This window comes from Carassius carassius, chromosome 21 (genome assembly GCF_963082965.1).
Source record: "Carassius carassius chromosome 21, fCarCar2.1, whole genome shotgun sequence".
In the NCBI taxonomy this organism is placed as follows: domain Eukaryota; kingdom Metazoa; phylum Chordata; class Actinopteri; order Cypriniformes; family Cyprinidae; genus Carassius; species Carassius carassius.
The window spans coordinates 5,950,315-5,968,605 of record NC_081775.1 but is presented as its reverse complement, the minus strand read 5'-3'; the positions used below and the strand labels follow the sequence as shown (position 1 = coordinate 5,968,605).

Sequence of the window (18,291 nt, the reverse complement as noted above, 5' to 3'; positions counted from 1 at the left end):
GGGTGTCAGCCATTTTGTAGTGCTGTCCGAATTCTGAGTGAACTACTCATTCCCTACATTTGTCCACTACTTTTTACCCACAATTCATTCTGATTGCGGTCTTTTAGCTGGTTAAAATACTTGTTCTAATCATTTTGGCCTTCACTGTGTTTGATACAAAATACAGTAAAGGCATATTGTGAAATACTACAGTATTACAATTTAAAATATGCTTATTCTATTTGAATATAGTTTAAAAATGATTAATTTGAGGCAAATATAAATTTGCATCAATTAGTGCAGTCTTCAGTGAAACAGAAATCAATCTGGTTTGCTGTATTAAGCAATTCAACACAACGGCACCTTTTAAACAGGTTTGATTTATTAACATACACATTCTACACCAGCGAGTGTTTTGCATAACTCAAGTATTTCAAAAGACAAGCTCCTTCCAGATTCATTCAGAAGGCCACCATACAATCTGTTTCTACATTAAACATAAAAAATATGAACAACCCCCAATCTCAAACTCATGTAAAACACCTTTCCACAAACCGCAGTGTGGACACAACTAAAATGCACCACTTGTAATAGAAACTTTATCCCATAACTCTTAGTGTCAGTGAAAAAGTGTGTGATGCACCTGCCTAATTCTTACAGGTGTACTGAAAACCTATGCAGCAAAAGAAACGTGTTTCATGGGATCAGACTGAATATGAGCATATCTGCATGTACATACATTGCAATTAATAACTGATTTATTGTACATTGTGACAAGCAGAGATAACAGCGTCTTGGTACTAGAGCTGCCTGTGTTTAAACTTCATAAAGGGAATGTGTATTGAGAACTAGAAATTAAATAACACATTTCATTACAGTCTTGTGCAATATAATCCAGCATTAATAGGATTTAACATCCAGCTGTTTAATGTGAGCCCAGCACTAATGTGCTTAATGAACAAAAACAACATCATAAGATCATTTTAAACACTGTATACTAGCGCTGCACTTTCATGAATATACTGTGCACTAGATTCGGTGTTGCTTGTACAATTCTTAGAGCTTATATCTGCTTCCTTTCTATTAACGTTCTTGCTAATGCAGGAAAATACTCAGCTGGAGCAAACTCTTGAGCAGTCAGAATGGAAACATGGATAGTCTAAAGGGTTTTTTGATAAGAAAAAAATAAAGATTTTGAAACTGTCAGACATAATGTCAAAATTGCAATACATTCAGGTTTTTGCAGACACTTTTTAGTGACATGTTTAAGTGAAAGCAAAGTTTGACAGTTGCATGCTTTCCACATTCAGCCGTGCGAATATAAAAAATGCATAGCTATAATAATGAATTTGACAGGCATAATTTGTCCAGGTCACATTTGACCCTAAAATCAAAAGAAAGGTAGAAAAAAAAACAATAGGCCTATATATTTATTTAATGAAAATGAAGCTTATTTTAGGACCATTAAGATCTTAATAAAAAAAAAAAAAGAATAAACGTCAAAAAATAATTTGGAGGGAAACTTTTAATGAAAATGTTACAATTTGGTGCTTAAAATTCATTTCTTTTACATTTGGAGTGAAATGTGACCTGGATATGAAGATAAATAATTCATTTAAAATTTTTGCTGACACCTTTGTGTGTGTTTTGGGAAACAAAATCATCAACATATATTTTATCAATAGTTAGACGGAATGTTTCCCGGTTTCTTTTTCTTTCTTCTTCTTTTTAAGATGAACGACTCTTGCCAGATCTGAGCTATGCCAAACTGTCTGGCATACCTTGATAGTAGAAGTACCACCCGTGAACGGATGGCCAATAATACAAACATTTCATAATGGTGTAAATCATTTTTTAAGCTCATGCTCATAATAGAAAACAACCCAACGTTTTTGTAAAACGACATGCTAAATCAGGTTTCTATGGACGTGGTACATACGCAGGACAGAAATGAAGCTTGACGGCATGAGAATGATCTGAGGTAGCAAAAGATGTCACACAATCGAACGCTGACCCAGAGATAGACAGCCAGAGGCCATAAATGTGCTTCATTCTTGAATAAATTACACTCAGTATACAGCATTTTATTATGTTAAGCTCAAATCTTTTAGGGGGCTAAAGTAGTACGGTGCGGCTTTACAGATGCCGTTCTTTCAGCGTTTATCATGGCGGCACTTAAGATGGAAGGGTGCTGAGATGAAGGGGTCAGAGGACGTCCCATCAGACGACAGACTGTGTTCAGGGGCTGTGTTCACAGGTCCTTCGTAGTGTCGGGAATACTTAGAAAGTGCCTGGGGTCGAAAGGGTAGAGGGCTCACCTGGCCGAGGATGCTCTGGTCAAGGGAAGAACCTGGATTGGGGTGTAAAAATACCGACTGGGCCGCCGGATTGGTGTAAACCTTTCCAGAAGCTTCCTTCTTTCTCCCAAAGGGTGCCTGCAGGAAAATATCCGGAGCTGGAAGATGAGGAAATGGCGCATTTGCGAACACGTCCCCGTCGCCTTCTAGGTCTTGTCCGATTCGAAACGGATCTTTGTAAAAGATGTCGAGGCTTGGATCTGCGCCTGAATGTTGGGCTTTTGACACCAGCTGTGGCGAGTGGTTCTGAGAAACCAGCAAGGATTGGTTTTCAACTGGTCCCTCGGATTGGGACGACATCTGGAGGTTTCTGGAAGATGCGGGACTTTGGTCGTCATCGTCATCCGAGTCTTGAAGTAACGGTCTGGAGCCGCTGCAGTCCAGACTTGGCGTTTCTTCGCCGCTCACCTGTGACCTCCCTCCTTCTGTTTCTCCATCATCTTCATCGCTGGAATGAAGACAGCCCTCCTCCACAGGGTTCTCATGGTCAACTCCCTCCGAATGCGATCCATATCCATCACTCTTGTTTCTGGCTTCTGCAAAATAGACAAGCGTAGAAAGAAAATTCATAGTTAGAGACATTTTCACCAATACGCTACAGAATGAATTCAATAGCAAGGAGAGATGCTGAAAAGTCAATATGCCTTTTGATTCATATCTTTTCAATTGGCCGATCCAGTTCTCAAATAAAATATCTGCATGAACCATTCACAAATCAGATCTGGTTCTCAAGTTCCTCTCCCTGACTCAAATCACAGATTAGGAGACCACTGAGATGATAATTAAGTCTCTTCATCATAAGAAGTGATCATATGACTTTAGAATATAGTTATGAATCATTGTTATGGTGTTTGCTCCATTCATTGTAATTCATTGAAGGAGAAACAACAACAACAAAAAAAGTACATTCCTCAAAATTTCTCCTTTTGTGCTCCACAAGATCAGATAGGTTTGGAACAATATTATGGTATAACATGATGAGAGAATTTATCCCTTAAGATGAGGAGCTGTATGTTTAAAATGATTTAAACAGGACAGTCCATCATCATCTACTCCCTCTCATGTCGTTTCAAACCTGTTTGACTTTTTCAAAAGATATTTTGAAGAATGTTGGCAACCAAACCACTTTTTGGTGACCACTGACTTCCACTGAATGGTAAAAGGCATTTCTCAAAATGTTCCACAAATGAAAAAGTCACACGGGTTTGTAACATGAGAGTGAGTAAATGACATCATTTTATTATTTTGGGGGCAAACAAGTGAATAAAATGAGGAAAAGACTAATGATTTAATGGTTAGTTCACCCAGAAATGAAATTAGACTGTTTTACTCACCCCGAGGCATCATAGGTGTATATGACTTTCTTCTTTCAGACAAATCCAGTTTGTTTGTTTTTTTTTTTTTTTTTTTTTTATGGATGGGCGCTTTTTATTTCACTTCTTTTGGACTGTAGCAATGCAACACCCACTGACTGCAATGACAGAGCTTGAAGATCAAAGACAATTTTTTATATAACTCCAACTGGATTTGTCTGAAAGAAGAAAGTCATATACACCTAGGATGCCTCGGGGGTTAGTAAAACACAGCCTTCCTTTAATTTTGGGTGAACCAACCTTTTAAGCATTAATTTACACAAGACGGCTACACAATGAAGCAATAAAAGCACAAATAAAGCACATTCTACAAAAGTATAAACCACAGAAATAGAGTACTATTGACTGATACCACGAACAGTCAACGTCTATGACAGCTACTGCCACTGACAAACACAAACCTAGTTTCCAAAAACATTTGTCTTCTGTGATCCCACTTCCATTTAGTTTTGATATGAATTTCTAAAAGACAGACAGCTGACCCTATGAGCATCGAAAGCCATGGAAATAAGGAGGTTACAGAAAACAGAATGACTGAACTGAGATCAGAGCAGAGACGTGATGTAAGTCTTACCTTCAGGATGAAGGAAATGGTTGGCATTAAATTCAGGATTAATAGAGCAGCGCACTAAGTTAGTTAGTTCGAACAGTGATGACATCCTAACACACTGCACAGATTATCTGTGTAAAATGTGCTTTTGTTTGCAAATATATACTCAATAGCACTCATGAGGCAGGATGCAAAGTTTGGCAATATATATCAGAAATGCCACTAAACCTAAAGCTTAACAAAAAAGCTTTAACACCTGTGCTACTGAACACCTACTTGTGCATGATAAATTGAAAACCATTACCATTTTTTTGCTCATCAGTCTCCTCCAAACTGCCAACACGTTATTCACCAGTCATAATGCAGGAGTCTATTGATATGTCAGTGAGCTGTTAGAAATGTGCAATATACACTAACGTTCAAAAGTGTACAGTCAGATTTTTGTTTGTTTTTAAAAAGATTCTTAACCAAAAAAAAAGTATCTTATGCTCACCAGGACTGCATGTATTTGATAAAAAAATACAGTAAAAACAGTAATATTGTGAAATATCATTACAATTTAAAAACTTGATCAAAGCGTCCCTGCTGAATAAAAGTATTCATTTATAGTTATATATATATATATATATATATATATATATATATATATATATATATATATATATATATATATATATATATATATATATATATATGATATAATGACCCGACATTTTGAGCTGTAGTGTAATGGAAGTGAAGGGAAAATCTTCTGTAAAGTCACTGCATTTGAATGTGCCACATACAACACAGATTAGGACACAACTATCGGTTCCCATCTATGCTTTTATTTAATATCCTTTTCAGAAGTTTCACTGTCGCATAAAAATAGAAAGACTTTGGCGTTTGATAACATACGGAAAAATGGATAAAACCATGGCATTCCAGTAGAGAGACTTTTTTTGTTGTCGTTGTTGTTATTATTTTCTCCTGACATGGGCTCTAATACACACTACAACACAAGACCGACTTAGCCACACCACTAGGTGCATTTCTAAGAGTAACACGAGCACTACAGTCAGATTGCATAGGTTAGCTACATTAAAACAAGCAAAGGGAGGAAGAGGAAATCGAAAAAAAGAAAGAAAAAGGATTGATAACACAGAAAACATTCAATCTCATGACACTTCATAACTATGGTGTGGCTAATATGTATGAATTTGTACAATTGCATTCTTACATTTTCAAACAATTTGCTCTCGTCCCACTGATCATGTGATCATGACCACGTTTAGGGTGGGCTTTCACGCTTATGATTTTGTTTTTTTGTTTTTTCCAAAAATTGCGTTAACACGATAGGTACAAATTAGATAGCTTGTAAAATAGTTCTATTTTCTCATGAGATGGGGTAGGAATATTACAGAACAATGTTCTACCGATGCAACATTTGCACAAGCTTCGAACAAAATAATGACTCAAAATAAAACAATGCTCTTAGCATTTAACAACAACAACAACAACAACACAATCTATAAGCAGTTACATCGCAAAAGATTCTGTTTTATTAAAGCGCGCACAAATCTAATTATGAAACATCATACAGTACATACATAGTACAGAAAGACATATTGAGCTCTATATGGTTTTATATTTGATATGTGATGATAAACATGTCTTTGCAGAGATTTGTCAAGAGTCTGTGTCTATATGTCAAACAAAATCAGCTTTAGGATAGTGATAGACTGATATATAAAGTCAATATTACACCATTTTTTTTATATCTATCATAATCCGACAACTATACCTGTGCAGCCGATTAACAAAAAAAATTACTTGAAGAATAATACGTTTCTTCATTCATTCTTCATTCAACATTCTGTTGTCAGATTTCCATTCGAGAGCATATGGAGATTTAATTTTTAGGAATGTACAATACTGTATGTTTAATTTTGTCATTAGATTATATTACAAGATTATAGGTATTCACATTAGCATTATAAAGCCCTGCTTTAAAGTGCTGTCAATTAATTTCTAGCACTTTTCCATAACACTTAAAGTCATTTGTGATTATTAAAAACTGATTCTTCTTTAGTTCAGATGATCTTCAGGCATGCGTTTCCCATGAAACATCTGAATTTCCAGATTTACTACCACAGTACGATACACGATGAACTAGCTAGCTGCAACTGTTTCTTAAAACAGTAGTAACATGTTCACACCTCTGTTGTATGATCCATGTTTGTTAAAGGACTGTCGTTAATAATAATGCTAATGATAGTGTAGTTTTATTAAAGTTCATTTACTCAAAACAACAGTAATCAAATCTTTTTTTTTTTTTTTTTATCACATTTACATGCAGTATCTAATTGGTGCACGCTTCGTAATTTTTCAGAACGAACATGGCAGCTGAGGACTATTCGACTATTTCTGTTTTGCTTTATTTGATGATTTTTTCATGCTTCTAACCACAGGTCAAGAGCTGTAGTTGCAACTACAAAATTTTACAATGCAGTTTCAGGAAACTAGCAACCATAGTTGGCTAACGATGCTTTTGGGAAACACACTCCAGTTGTGAACCAATCTGAACACAAAAGAACTGATTCAGTTGAACAAAGAATCCCATTACTCAAAATAGATGAAGTAGCAGTTAAACATAACTAGGAGAAATTATATTCGATGTTGCAATATCCATGACTTTTCCAAGCCAAATTTACACTTTGGAAAATCTGTATTGTGTGTTGAATATGACAACCAACTCTTTTCTGGCAGTAACTCAAGAATGAATCATTGTTTCATTTGAATCTCTTATTTCTGGTAAACGTTCAATGGTAGACGAGACCTCAGGAAGAGAAGTCCTTCATAGGCTCAGTCTAAACACAGTTAACTTATAAACACAAATCTGCTATTAATTGAAATCTTAATTGGTTAAGATTTAAAATAGCGGTTCGTATTCGAGGAGGTAATGACTAAAAATAAATAATGCCTTGAATGCTGCCTACGGGCACAGCTTATGAGGTTTTGGAACAGCCTATACTTACATTTATCATTTCAAGCTTGACAGATGAAATGAACTCTGAATCTTTTCAAAACTGCAGAACTCTGATAGTCGCCATCTGTCTGTATATTCAAGTTTTTCCAAAACAGCCTTCACATGACAGGCCCGGAGGCAGAACGTGACACAAGAAAACCCAACTGACAGAACTTTGTGCTCTAACATACAGATATATATTCAGATTACATTTATCTTGAGAATAATGCATGTATACAGGTTCGCAGTTTGTACATTCATTCTGTACTATCACAGCCTAGTTTATCCTCAATATGATTTATGTTTTCTTTTCATCTACATTGTGCATTTACCCTTTATGTGTCTTTACATAATTGGATTGAAATGATAAATATTAAATGTATCCCATGGGGGTAGCACATGGCACAATTATTGTCAGACATCGCAAAAAGCAAAGAAAAATAAGCATGGGGTTTAAATGGACAAGTAAAAGAAGAAATGAATGAAGCAGAAGAGACAGAATGACTGAAAAAATAAATGATGGGATGAAAGAGGAACGAAATGATGAATACAGCTGTGGCAGATTCTAACAAACACCTCAACAGGTGTTTATTTACAGCAGTTCATATGTTTGATTGGTGATGATGTCTTAATAATGTGGGTGGGAAAATATTAACTTTACAACTTTTAAGGACCAACACATAAGTATGTGAGCACTAACACTTCTAGCTAGGCTCCATTTCTGTTTAAACGGCATATGCGTTTTAAGGTAGCCATTAGCTTATTGAGTACTGTGGTTTGTTGACATAAATAATCACTGGTTGCCATGTTTTGACATCCCGAAGCATGAAATATATAAATCAATGATAGAGTGATGAGAATGTTTATGGATCAGCAGAAGAGAGACATACAGCAAATGTGAAAAGAATGTCAAAGGGAACTGTGCGTAAAGATGGACAGGGTTTATGGGACTACTTCATAGTGAGGTTTGTAAGCTCTCGCTGTATTTCTAAAAATTGCACGCTGCCCTCTCCCTGACTCTCTATTCATCTGCCTCTCTCTGTTTTCTCTACAAGTCGATGAGTTGGTCCACCAGCAGAAGGGAGCGTGCCAGCGAGGGCAGACTGGTCTCAGAACTGCCACTGTTGCTGCGCGAGTGACCACCTAGAACATCCCGGAAAGAGGAAAAGAGAGAGGGAGAGGGAGAGAGAGAGGTGAGCAATGAGAAGTGTGAGAGAAAATGAGGATGAAAAGAAGATGTTGACGGAGGGTGAGTGAGGGATGAGGGGTGAGAAAAGAAAGGAAAAGAGGAAGGAGAAAAAGCAAAAACCAGATGAACAGCAGGAAAGAGAAAGCATAAAATGCTAAAAGATAACGGAGCAGCATCAAAGTAAGGATTGTGTGTGGGAATAGCGGAATATTTTAAAGAGCATGGCAAGAAAGATAAACAAAAGCCCCAAATAGTCTTAAGGGTATATTGTGTTCGCAATAATGTTTGCTGTAATTAATGCTACTTTAAGGTCATAGTTCATATTTTAAAGAATATATAATTTTTGTGCATGACTCCCACTTACTTGAATATTTTATGGATAAAAAGCCAAGTCGTACTTCAGCCCAAAATCAAAAGAAGAAAATAAATTATATTACACTTTTTTTTTTTTGCCCCCATTTTTCATGAGCTGAACTCAAAGATCTAAGACTTTATCTATGTACACAAAAGACCTATTTCTCTCAAATATGGTTAAAAAATCTGTCTAAATCTGTGTTAGTGAGCAATTCTCTTTTGTCGAGATAATCCATCCACCTCACAGGTGTGACATATCATGATGCTGATTAGACAGCATGATTATTACACAGTTTGTAGACATTGCCACAATAAAAGGCCACTCTAAAATTTGTAGTTTTGCTTTATTGGATGGTCCGGGGGGAGGTGTCTGAAAACCAGTCAGTATCTGGTGTGACCAGCATTTGCCTCACGCATTGCAACACATCTCCTTCACATAGAGTTGATCAGGTTGTTGATTGTGGCCTGTGGGATGTTGGTCCACTCCTCTTCAATGGCTGTGTGAAGTTGCTGGATATTGGCAGGAACTGGAACACGTTGTCGTATACGCCGATCCAGAGCATCCCAAGCATGCTCAATGGGTGACATGTCCGGTGAGTATGCTGGCCATGCAAGAACTGGGATGTTTTCAGCTTCCAGGAATTGTATACAGATCCTTGCAACATGGGTTCTTCGAATGTGAGCATTTGCCCACTCAAGTCAGTTATGATGACGATCTGCAGTCAGGTTGAGACCCCAATGAAGACGATGAGCATGCAGATGAGCCTCTCTGAGACGGTTTCTGACAGTTTGTGCAGAAATTCTTTGGTAATGCAAACCGATTGTTGCAGCAGCTGTCCGGGTGGCAGGTCTCAGAAGATCTTAGAGGTGAAGATGCTGGTTGTGGAGGTCCTGGGCTGGTGTGGTTACACGTGGTCTGCGGTTGTAAGGCTGGTTGGATGTACTGCCAAATTCTCTGAAACGCCTTTGGAGACGGCTTATAGAAACTAACAATCAATTTACGGGCAACAGCTCTGGTAGTCATTCCTGCAGTTCAGCATGCCAATTGCACGCTCCCTCAAAACTTGCGACATCTGTGGCATTGTGCTGTGAGATAAAACTGCACATTTTAGAGTGGCCTTTTATTGTGGCCAGCCTAAGACACACCTGTGCAATAATCATGCTGTCTAATCAGCATCTTGATATGTCACACCTGTGAGGTGGACAGATTATCTCAGCAAAGGAGAAGTGCTCACTAACACAGATTTAGACAGATTTGAACAATATTTGAGAGAAATAGGTCTTTTGTGTACATAGAAAAAGTCTTAGATCTTTAAGTTCAGCTCGTGAAAAATGGGAGCAAAAACAAAAGTGTTGCGTTTATAATTTTGTTCAGTGTATTTAACATAAAATAAAATATATATGCATATGCTTTTGATCACTTGAATGCATCTTTGCTGATTTAGGGCCCTATTTTAACGATCTAAACGCAAAGTGTAAAGCACACGGTGCGCAGGTGCACTCTGGGCATGTCCAAATCCACTTTTGCCATTATAATGATGGAAAAACGGTCCGTGCGCCGGGGCGCATTTTTGGAATGGGTTGTCCCTATTCTCTTAATAAGTAATGGGCGTAACGTCATCTCCCATTCCCTGTAAGAGCGAGATGCGCTCGTGCCATGGCGAATCGCTATTTACATGGCGGAATTTGTTGGCGGAAAAGCTTGAACGCTTCTCAAGCGAAGAAACGCACAAGCAGATCATCTACGGGACAAGCAGGAATCCAACAAAACTTCCCGAGGTGAAGAAGGCGTGGGATGAAGTAGAATTTCATTTATCATTATAAGCAGTAATAGGGTGAATTGCAAATAGGTAGCCTAATTCTAATACACGCAATGAGTATCCATCATTACATTTTTATATTTATGTAGCCTACACAATAATATTCTTTTATACTGTAATCCTTTTGTTTTTAATATTTGGCATGTTTATGTGATGCGCATCCCTGTGTGTAATAAGCAAAGTCAATGCGCACTGTGGACCCACCCAGAGGCGCATTTTCTACCAACGCACTCTGTAAATAACAAAAAAATATTGCGCCAGACTTTAGACCAGGTTTGAGTTGGTCTATGCCGCAGTCTATTTTCAGCTCCTTAAAATAACAATGTGCCAGCAATGCGCCTGAACACAGCTCTTTTTTAGACCAGCACGCCCATGGGAGCACAAATGGGTGCAAATGCATTTGCTAATTAAACGACTGCGCCTTGCGTCACATTGCACCGGGTGTATGATAGGGCCCTAAAAGTATTAATTTTAAAACTCTTATTGACCCCAAACTCTACAAACAATAAATAAATAAAAATAAATAAATGTTAAAATAATTTTATCAGTATCATTTTGTTAATGAGAATAACCACTGACAATAATGGGTTAAAACATCACTACACTAAAAGAAAAAGAATTTGCCAAAAACAAAAAACCCATTGCAAACCATATTTGCCTTTTCTTTTTTTTTTCTTTTTGGGTGAAATATGATCCAGGCATGTTTTTTATAAGACAGAGTGAAGACAGTTTGTGATGCAAAACAAGTGTTTCCTATTCTGTTTCACTACTCAAATCCAGGTTTAATAACAGGTCTAAATGTCAAAGTCACCAGTGGGGAAATTAGATGCATGTGCTCTCTTCCAGAAACTTTTGCTGTTATCTGAACTCCCTTACCTTGGCTGGAGCTGTTGGAGATAAGCACTGGAATTGGGTCAAACTGGTTACTTGAGCTTTGGTCCCCAGTCTCAGAGGACTGGAAGCCTGAGAGAGCCTGGTGAACCGAATCAGAGGCTGCAGGAAGAGGTTAGTGCCACAGCAGACAGGCAGAGAGAAAACAAAAGACAAAGAGATTAGGAAGAAAGTCTGAGAGAGGGGGAAAAGTAAGTGACGAATATAAATAAGCAAGAGCAGGTGGGTAACTTAAGTAACGTCCTAAATGAGTGTCAAGAAACATGGAGTGCTTCAAGACCTATTCTGAGAGCATAAACCATCTATTTGGCTCAGCATGATGGCTAATTTCATTTATTTGCACAAAATCTAAAACCTTTTCTTGAATAAAACTGGTTTCTATTTCACAGGCTGATTAAAACTTGTTTCTATTTCTGCTGCTGTGTTTTGAAACCCATTCTGAAATCTCATTGGTTGAAATCACCAATGAGTTTTTAGCACCATGCTATACCAGAGCTGGAGTAAATGCCTCAATGACACAAAACACAGATGTGTTTTGACGCAATGTATAAAATCAACCTTGCATAACTATTAGTGTTATCCCCAGACGAGTGAATAAGCCAAATATACAAAAAAGAAAACTCACTTAACTTATGGCTTGTTACATAAACGACATGCAATGACGTGAGTGTGCATATGTTTCTTACCCTGGTGGAACTGCCCACTACTCAAAGCAGTAATAGTAAACTGGTCCATAGATGGTGTAGATAGAGATGACGGGGATGAGGCCAGTATTAGACCCCCAGTGGAGGGGTGGGAGAGAAGCGGCCCGTCCAAAAGAGAATCCTGTCCAACCAAAGATTCTGGAGGACGCAGGGCAAGTGTGAAGAGCAGATAATGACAGAGAACAGAAAGATGAGTTACAAGAGAAATAGAATATTGAGAATAGAGAGAGTGCTGAACAAAAGGACATCCACAAAGTTCAGATGCGACAGATAAAGGGCAATGCAAAGGGAATATGAAGAGAAAGGATGAGGAGAAAGTGACAGTGAGAACTAAGAGAGAAGCTCTGCAGTAGAAGTGAAAAAAGCCCACAATACTCTCCGAAAGCGTGATTTTACATGATGTTGTGTTCTGAGTGTGCCAAATAGACAACAATATCTGCTGTAGTCTTCATTTTTTGGTCAGTACTCTCTTTTAAGTCAGCTACTGTCATAGTGGAGCAACAGTTTAGTAAAAATACACTGCACAAACTCATAAAATGTTAATGTGTTTAGAGCAATTCATCTATGAAATTTGTTTTATTTTTTTCCCCAAATTGCTTTATTACCCCAAATTCTGCATTTTCCATTTTGTGGATTCGGTTTTAAAGTTAAAATAAATTTTAATAATCAAAAAGGGTGTTTAAATTGCATTCGCAAACTTATTTTTATCAAACTCGCATTTTTGTCTGGATTCAGTGTTTTATGATTTAACACTTTAAATTAAATTTTGAACATTTACTTTCATTTTTATAACACAAAGTGTTGAAAAACAGAGGTTTACAGTTTACATTAAAACATGGACATAAAATTGTGTGATATTCCTTAAAAACAATGTTTTAATAACTGGATTATAAACTGTACTATAATTACATTTTAATATTATATATGCATATATAGAGACCCTTGCGTGTGTATGTGATGATAGTTTTAATCAAATGTTCTCATACAGTACTTGTGTGCATGTAGTAGACAAAACCATAACACTCATTCACTCTGACACACGCAGAACATGCAGACTTCATATCTCAATAAATAGCAGTCATTGTATGGTTTTATATTCACATACACTAGTCCATATCACATGTGTACAGCCTTATTTATTCATCCATCTTTTACCAAATGCATTATTCAGTAAAAATAACTACTGTATATTCCAGCCAAAAATAATGGCTACTAAATAAATGCTACCAAGTTTCAAAATAGTTTTTGGGGGCCACGATAATGTCAGTGAAAATATCTATTTATGCATGCAAACGAAACAAATAACTACCAAGTAAAGCCAACTGGCCCACAATATAGGATACCAATCAAAATAACCAATGAAGTTAAGTGATACACACTGGGATGTAGTTGGCTGTTTGGTCACCAGGTGGCTCTACTGATAAAATAAACAGACAAAATAACAGTCCAGCTTGGAATGCATGCATCAATTTCAGGAAAGATGACTCAGCACTTTGTGGCTTTTAAAGAAATATTCTGTAGGTCATCACCCTAGTGTGAGCAACAATGTGCCATTGGTTCAATCTTTTTGCTGCCAACATAATCAAGTACTCATCATTTAACCAAACCCCTCCACATGTTCTCATCAACAAGCGATGACAAGTTATATCACTGCTAGGTAAGATCATGTGCTTATTGTGCAGAACCTATCAGCTCGTTTTCATTAATGGACTACTTTCTGCTGTTATTGATTCTCTTTTTTAAGAACACTATGGGGCATAAAGACTTGCTGTATCCTGGCACCTAGAAAGTTTAGTAAATCTAATAACTGATAGCTGAAAGAGCAGGAAATAGGCCAAAGCAATCTGAATAAAATGATATGCCTTATTCTGTGATCACTAACCTGTGATCTATCAAGCACCATGTGACAACTCACTCTGCTTCAGTAGTGGTCTGCACTGAAGTGCAATACTTAGAGTATAGAATTTGTTTAAAACCATAACCATTTACAGGAAATTTGTTTCATTCTAACAGTAATGCCGCCTACTTATTTTACTACTATGGAGGTTCATAACTAGAAGCAATTATGTCATCCAGAACACCTTGCAGATTTTCCCAGCCTAATGTCAGCAGATTCAGTGCTTCAGTGAGCCGCTGTATGATAAAGAATAGAATCACATTTACAGAACTGCTGACCTAGTAGTGCAGCTGACCCAGGATCAGTCTGTAGTGGATCCAGACCAGGGATCAGAGAATCCATCTCAGCTGCAGAAATATAAAAAGACAATGGGCAAATATGATGCTTTGTGCAGCAAAGGTACAAGTGAGAGAGATGACCACTGTGACATCAATTCACACCATGCATGAAGTAGCACTCTCTAAACCAGATCTTTTATATATACAGATGAAGACCGTTTACAACAACTATACAGGTGGAGAGATGAGACCGCTGTGAAGTTGTAAGTACAGGACAGACAAGAAGGAGTAGGCATTAAAAGGGATGATTAGGGACGTCCAGGAGTTCCAGGTGTTACTCTGAGCTGAACTGAGAAAACAATCAACATTAAAAGACCAACGGAGACCAATCAAGGCCAATAACGCTATTTATCAGTCGGGTCATAGCCAAAAAAGAAAAACAACAACAACACTAAAAAGACAAGCGGCTGGTTACCATGAATACAGTCTGCAGGGCTGAAGGGGTCATTCAAGGGAGGGTCAGGGAGAATCAGGGAGGAAGAGGGCTCTGGAGACCTCAAACCCTCAATCAACTTCTCTACTCCATGAGAGAACAGGAGACGGTGAGAAGGAAAGAGAAGAGAGAGAATATACAGTGAGGAGGAAAGATAAGAGCAAGAAAATTATAAGGAAGAGGAGAAAGTGAGGACAGGACAGGACAGAACACAGGGAGGAGAAGAGAATAGATGGTGAGGAGGGAACAGTGGGGAGAGGGAAGAGAGGATAAGTAAAGAAACAGTGAGGAAAAGTTAAGGGAGATGAGATAGTGAGGAGAGTAAGGGAGACAGTGAGGAGAAGAGAATAAACAGTGAGGAGGAGAGGAGAGGAGACAGTGAGAAGAAGAAAACAGACAAACAAACTATTCTCGTTTAGGTTATGTATTATATAATCGTTTATTTCTTATTCATGTAATGGACAATGCTTTGGAAATACTGTGCAAGTCATGCCAATAAAGCTCATATGAATTCGAAAACAGACAGTGAGGAAGAGAGGACAGGAGAGAAGAGGAGAGGAGACAGTTGGGAGAGTAAAGGAGACAGTGAGAAGAAGAAAATAGACAGTGAGGAGGAGAGGAGACAGTAAGAAGAAGAAAACAGAGATTGAGGAGGAGGGGAGACAGTGAAGAGAGTAAAGGAGACAGTGAGAAGAAAATAGTGAGAAGGAGAGGAGAGGACACAGTAAGAAGAAGACAGACAGTAAGGAGAAGAAGAGAGGAGACAGTGAGGACAAAAAAGGAGACAGTGAGAAGAAGACAATAGTGAGGAGGAGGAGGAGGAGGATAGGAGACAGGGAGAAGAAATTAGACAGTGAGGAGGAGAGGAGAGGAAACAGTGAAGAGACAGGAATGAAACAGTAATGACATGGTGAGAATTAGAGACAGGAGATGACAGACAGTGAGGAGAGGAGACAGAGGAAAGGATACCATGAAAAGAAGTAGAAAATACAGAGGAGAGAAGAATGAGAATGGGAGACAATAAAGAGAGGAGGAGAGACACAAGACGACGCAAAGAGACCGTAAGGAGAGGAGACAGTGAGGAGAGACAATACAGTGAGGAAAGAGGAGAGGAGGAAAACAAGAGAAATGATAAGGGAGAGGAGCGGAGGCAGTAAAGTGGAGAGGAGCGGAGGCAGTAAAGTGGAGAGGAGCGGAGGCAGTAAAGTGGAGAGGAGCGGAGGCAGTAAAGTGGAGAGGAGCGGAGGCAGTAAAGAGGAGAGGAGAGGAGGCAGTAAAGAGGAGAGGAGAGGAGGCAGTAAAGAGGAGAGGAGGCAGTAAAGAGGAGAGGAGCGGAGGCAGTAAAGAGGAGAGGAGCGGAGGCAGTAAAGAGGAGAGGAGCGGAGGCAGTAAAGAGGAGAGGAGCGGAGGCAGTAAAGTGGAGAGGAGCGGAGGCAGTAAAGTGGAGAGGAGCGGAGGCAGTAAAGTGGAGAGGAGCGGAGGCAGTAAAGAGGAGAGGAGCGGAGGCAGTAAAGTGGAGAGGAGCGGAGGCAGTAAAGAGGAGAGGAGCGGAGGCAGTAAAGAGGAGAGGAGCGGAGGCAGTAAAGAGGAGAGGAGCGGAGGCAGTAAAGAGGAGAGGAGCGGAGGCAGTAAAGTGGAGAGGAGCGGAGGCAGTAAAGTGGAGAGGAGCGGGGGCAGTAAAGTGGAGAGGAGCGGAGGCAGTAAAGTGGAGAGGAGCGGAGGCAGTAAAGAAGAGAGGAGCGGAGGCAGTAAAGAGGAGAGGAGCGGAGGCAGTAAAGTGGAGAGGAGCGGAGGCAGTAAAGTGGAGAGGAGCGGAGGCAGTAAAGAGGAGAGGAGGCAGTAAAGAGGAGAGGAGCGGAGGCAGTAAAGAGGAGAGGAGCGGAGGCAGTAAAGAGGAGAGGAGCGGAGGCAGTAAAGTGGAGAGGAGCGGAGGCAGTAAAGTGGAGAGGAGCGGAGGCAGTAAAGAGGAGAGGAGCGGAGGCAGTAAAGTGGAGAGGAGCGGAGGCAGTAAAGTGGAGAGGAGCGGAGGCAGTAAAGAGGAGAGGAGCGGAGGCAGTAAAGTGGAGAGGAGCGGAGGCAGTAAAGTGGAGAGGAGCGGAGGCAGTAAAGAGGAGAGGAGCGGAGGCAGTAAAGTGGAGAGGAGCGGAGGCAGTAAAGAGGAGAGGAGCGGAGGCAGTAAAGAGGAGAGGAGCGGAGGCAGTAAAGAGGAGAGGAGCGGAGGCAGTAAAGTGGAGAGGAGCGGAGGCAGTAAAGTGGAGAGGAGCGGAGGCAGTAAAGTGGAGAGGAGCGGAGGCAGTAAAGAGGAGAGGAGCGGAGGCAGTAAAGAGGAGAGGAGGCAGTAAAGAGGAGAGGAGCGGAGGCAGTAAAGTGGAGAGGAGCGGAGGCAGTAAAGAGGAGAGGAGCGGAGGCAGTAAAGAGGAGAGGAGGCAGTAAAGAGGAGAGGAGCGGAGGCAGTAAAGAGGAGAGGAGGCAGTAAAGAGGAGAGGAGCGGAGGCAGTAAAGTGGAGAGGAGCGGAGGCAGTAAAGTGGAGAGGAGCGGAGGCAGTAAAGTGGAGAGGAGCGGAGGCAGTAAAGAGGAGAGGAGCGGAGGCAGTAAAGTGGAGAGGAGCGGAGGCAGTAAAGAGGAGAGGAGCGGAGGCAGTAAAGTGGAGAGGAGCGGGGGCAGTAAAGAGGAGAGGAGCGGAGGCAGTAAAGAGGAGAGGAGCGGAGGCAGTAAAGAGGAGAGGAGCGGAGGCAGTAAAGTGGAGAGGAGCGGAGGCAGTAAAGAGGAGAGGAGCGGAGGCAGTAAAGTGGAGAGGAGCGGAGGCAGTAAAGAGGAGAGGAGCGGAGGCAGTAAAGAGGAGAGGAGCGGAGGCAGTAAAGTGGAGAGGAGCGGGGGCAGTAAAGTGGAGAGGAGCGGAGGCAGTAAAGAGGAGAGGAGCGGAGGCAGTAAAGTGGAGAGGAGCGGGGGCAGTAAAGAGGAGAGGAGCGGAGGCAGTAAAGAGGAGAGGAGCGGAGGCAGTAAAGAGGAGAGGAGCGGAGGCAGTAAAGAAAGAAGATGAGGAATGGCATATCACCATACTTCTTGCACTCTTCAGTATGCTTTATGTACTGTATATATTGCTAGTATGATCATTTTGTATATCTGGAATAGCCAAATAACTTTCCACATTTGCTAGAGCATGCAGTAACAACAGAACACTTACACTTGAATTCTGAAGACCACACATGTAGCACACTGCAGTTTGAAACAAACCTATCATTTGTGTTAGCCAATCTTTATTTCACAGGTTCAGGGTTATAACTTGAGCCGGCAGACAGGCTATTATATAAACTGGCAAACAGTCAGAATGATACAACTGTCACTGTTTCATTAAATCAGAAAGCATGCGGATCAGTTTAGATTTGGACTTGTTACAG

At 40.0% G+C, this 18,291-nt stretch overlaps 1 protein-coding gene across 8 annotated transcripts in view; it reads right to left on the bottom strand.

Moving 5' to 3' along the window:
- Window positions 1-1,486: 1,486 nt before the first annotated feature.
- The window catches only part of LOC132097407 (AP2-associated protein kinase 1-like), a 45,026-nt gene continuing 28,221 nt past the window's right edge, over window positions 1,487-18,291 (bottom strand). Inside the window, exons 15-19 of one of the 8 annotated variants that reach the window (XM_059503097.1) lie at window positions 14,875-14,976; window positions 14,400-14,468; window positions 12,207-12,362; window positions 11,506-11,622; window positions 1,487-2,872 (exon numbers count right to left, since the gene is read on the bottom strand). In XM_059503097.1, coding sequence (XP_059359080.1) covers window positions 2,133-2,872; window positions 11,506-11,622; window positions 12,207-12,362; window positions 14,400-14,468; window positions 14,875-14,976 — 1,184 coding nt within the window. In that variant the 3' untranslated portion in view covers window positions 1,487-2,132. Of the gene's footprint in view, window positions 2,873-7,457; window positions 8,410-11,505; window positions 11,623-12,206; window positions 12,363-14,399; window positions 14,469-14,874; window positions 14,977-18,291 lie in introns of those variants that run through there. The other 7 variants (XM_059503105.1, XM_059503099.1, XM_059503098.1 and 4 more) reach the window with 7 other exon arrangements.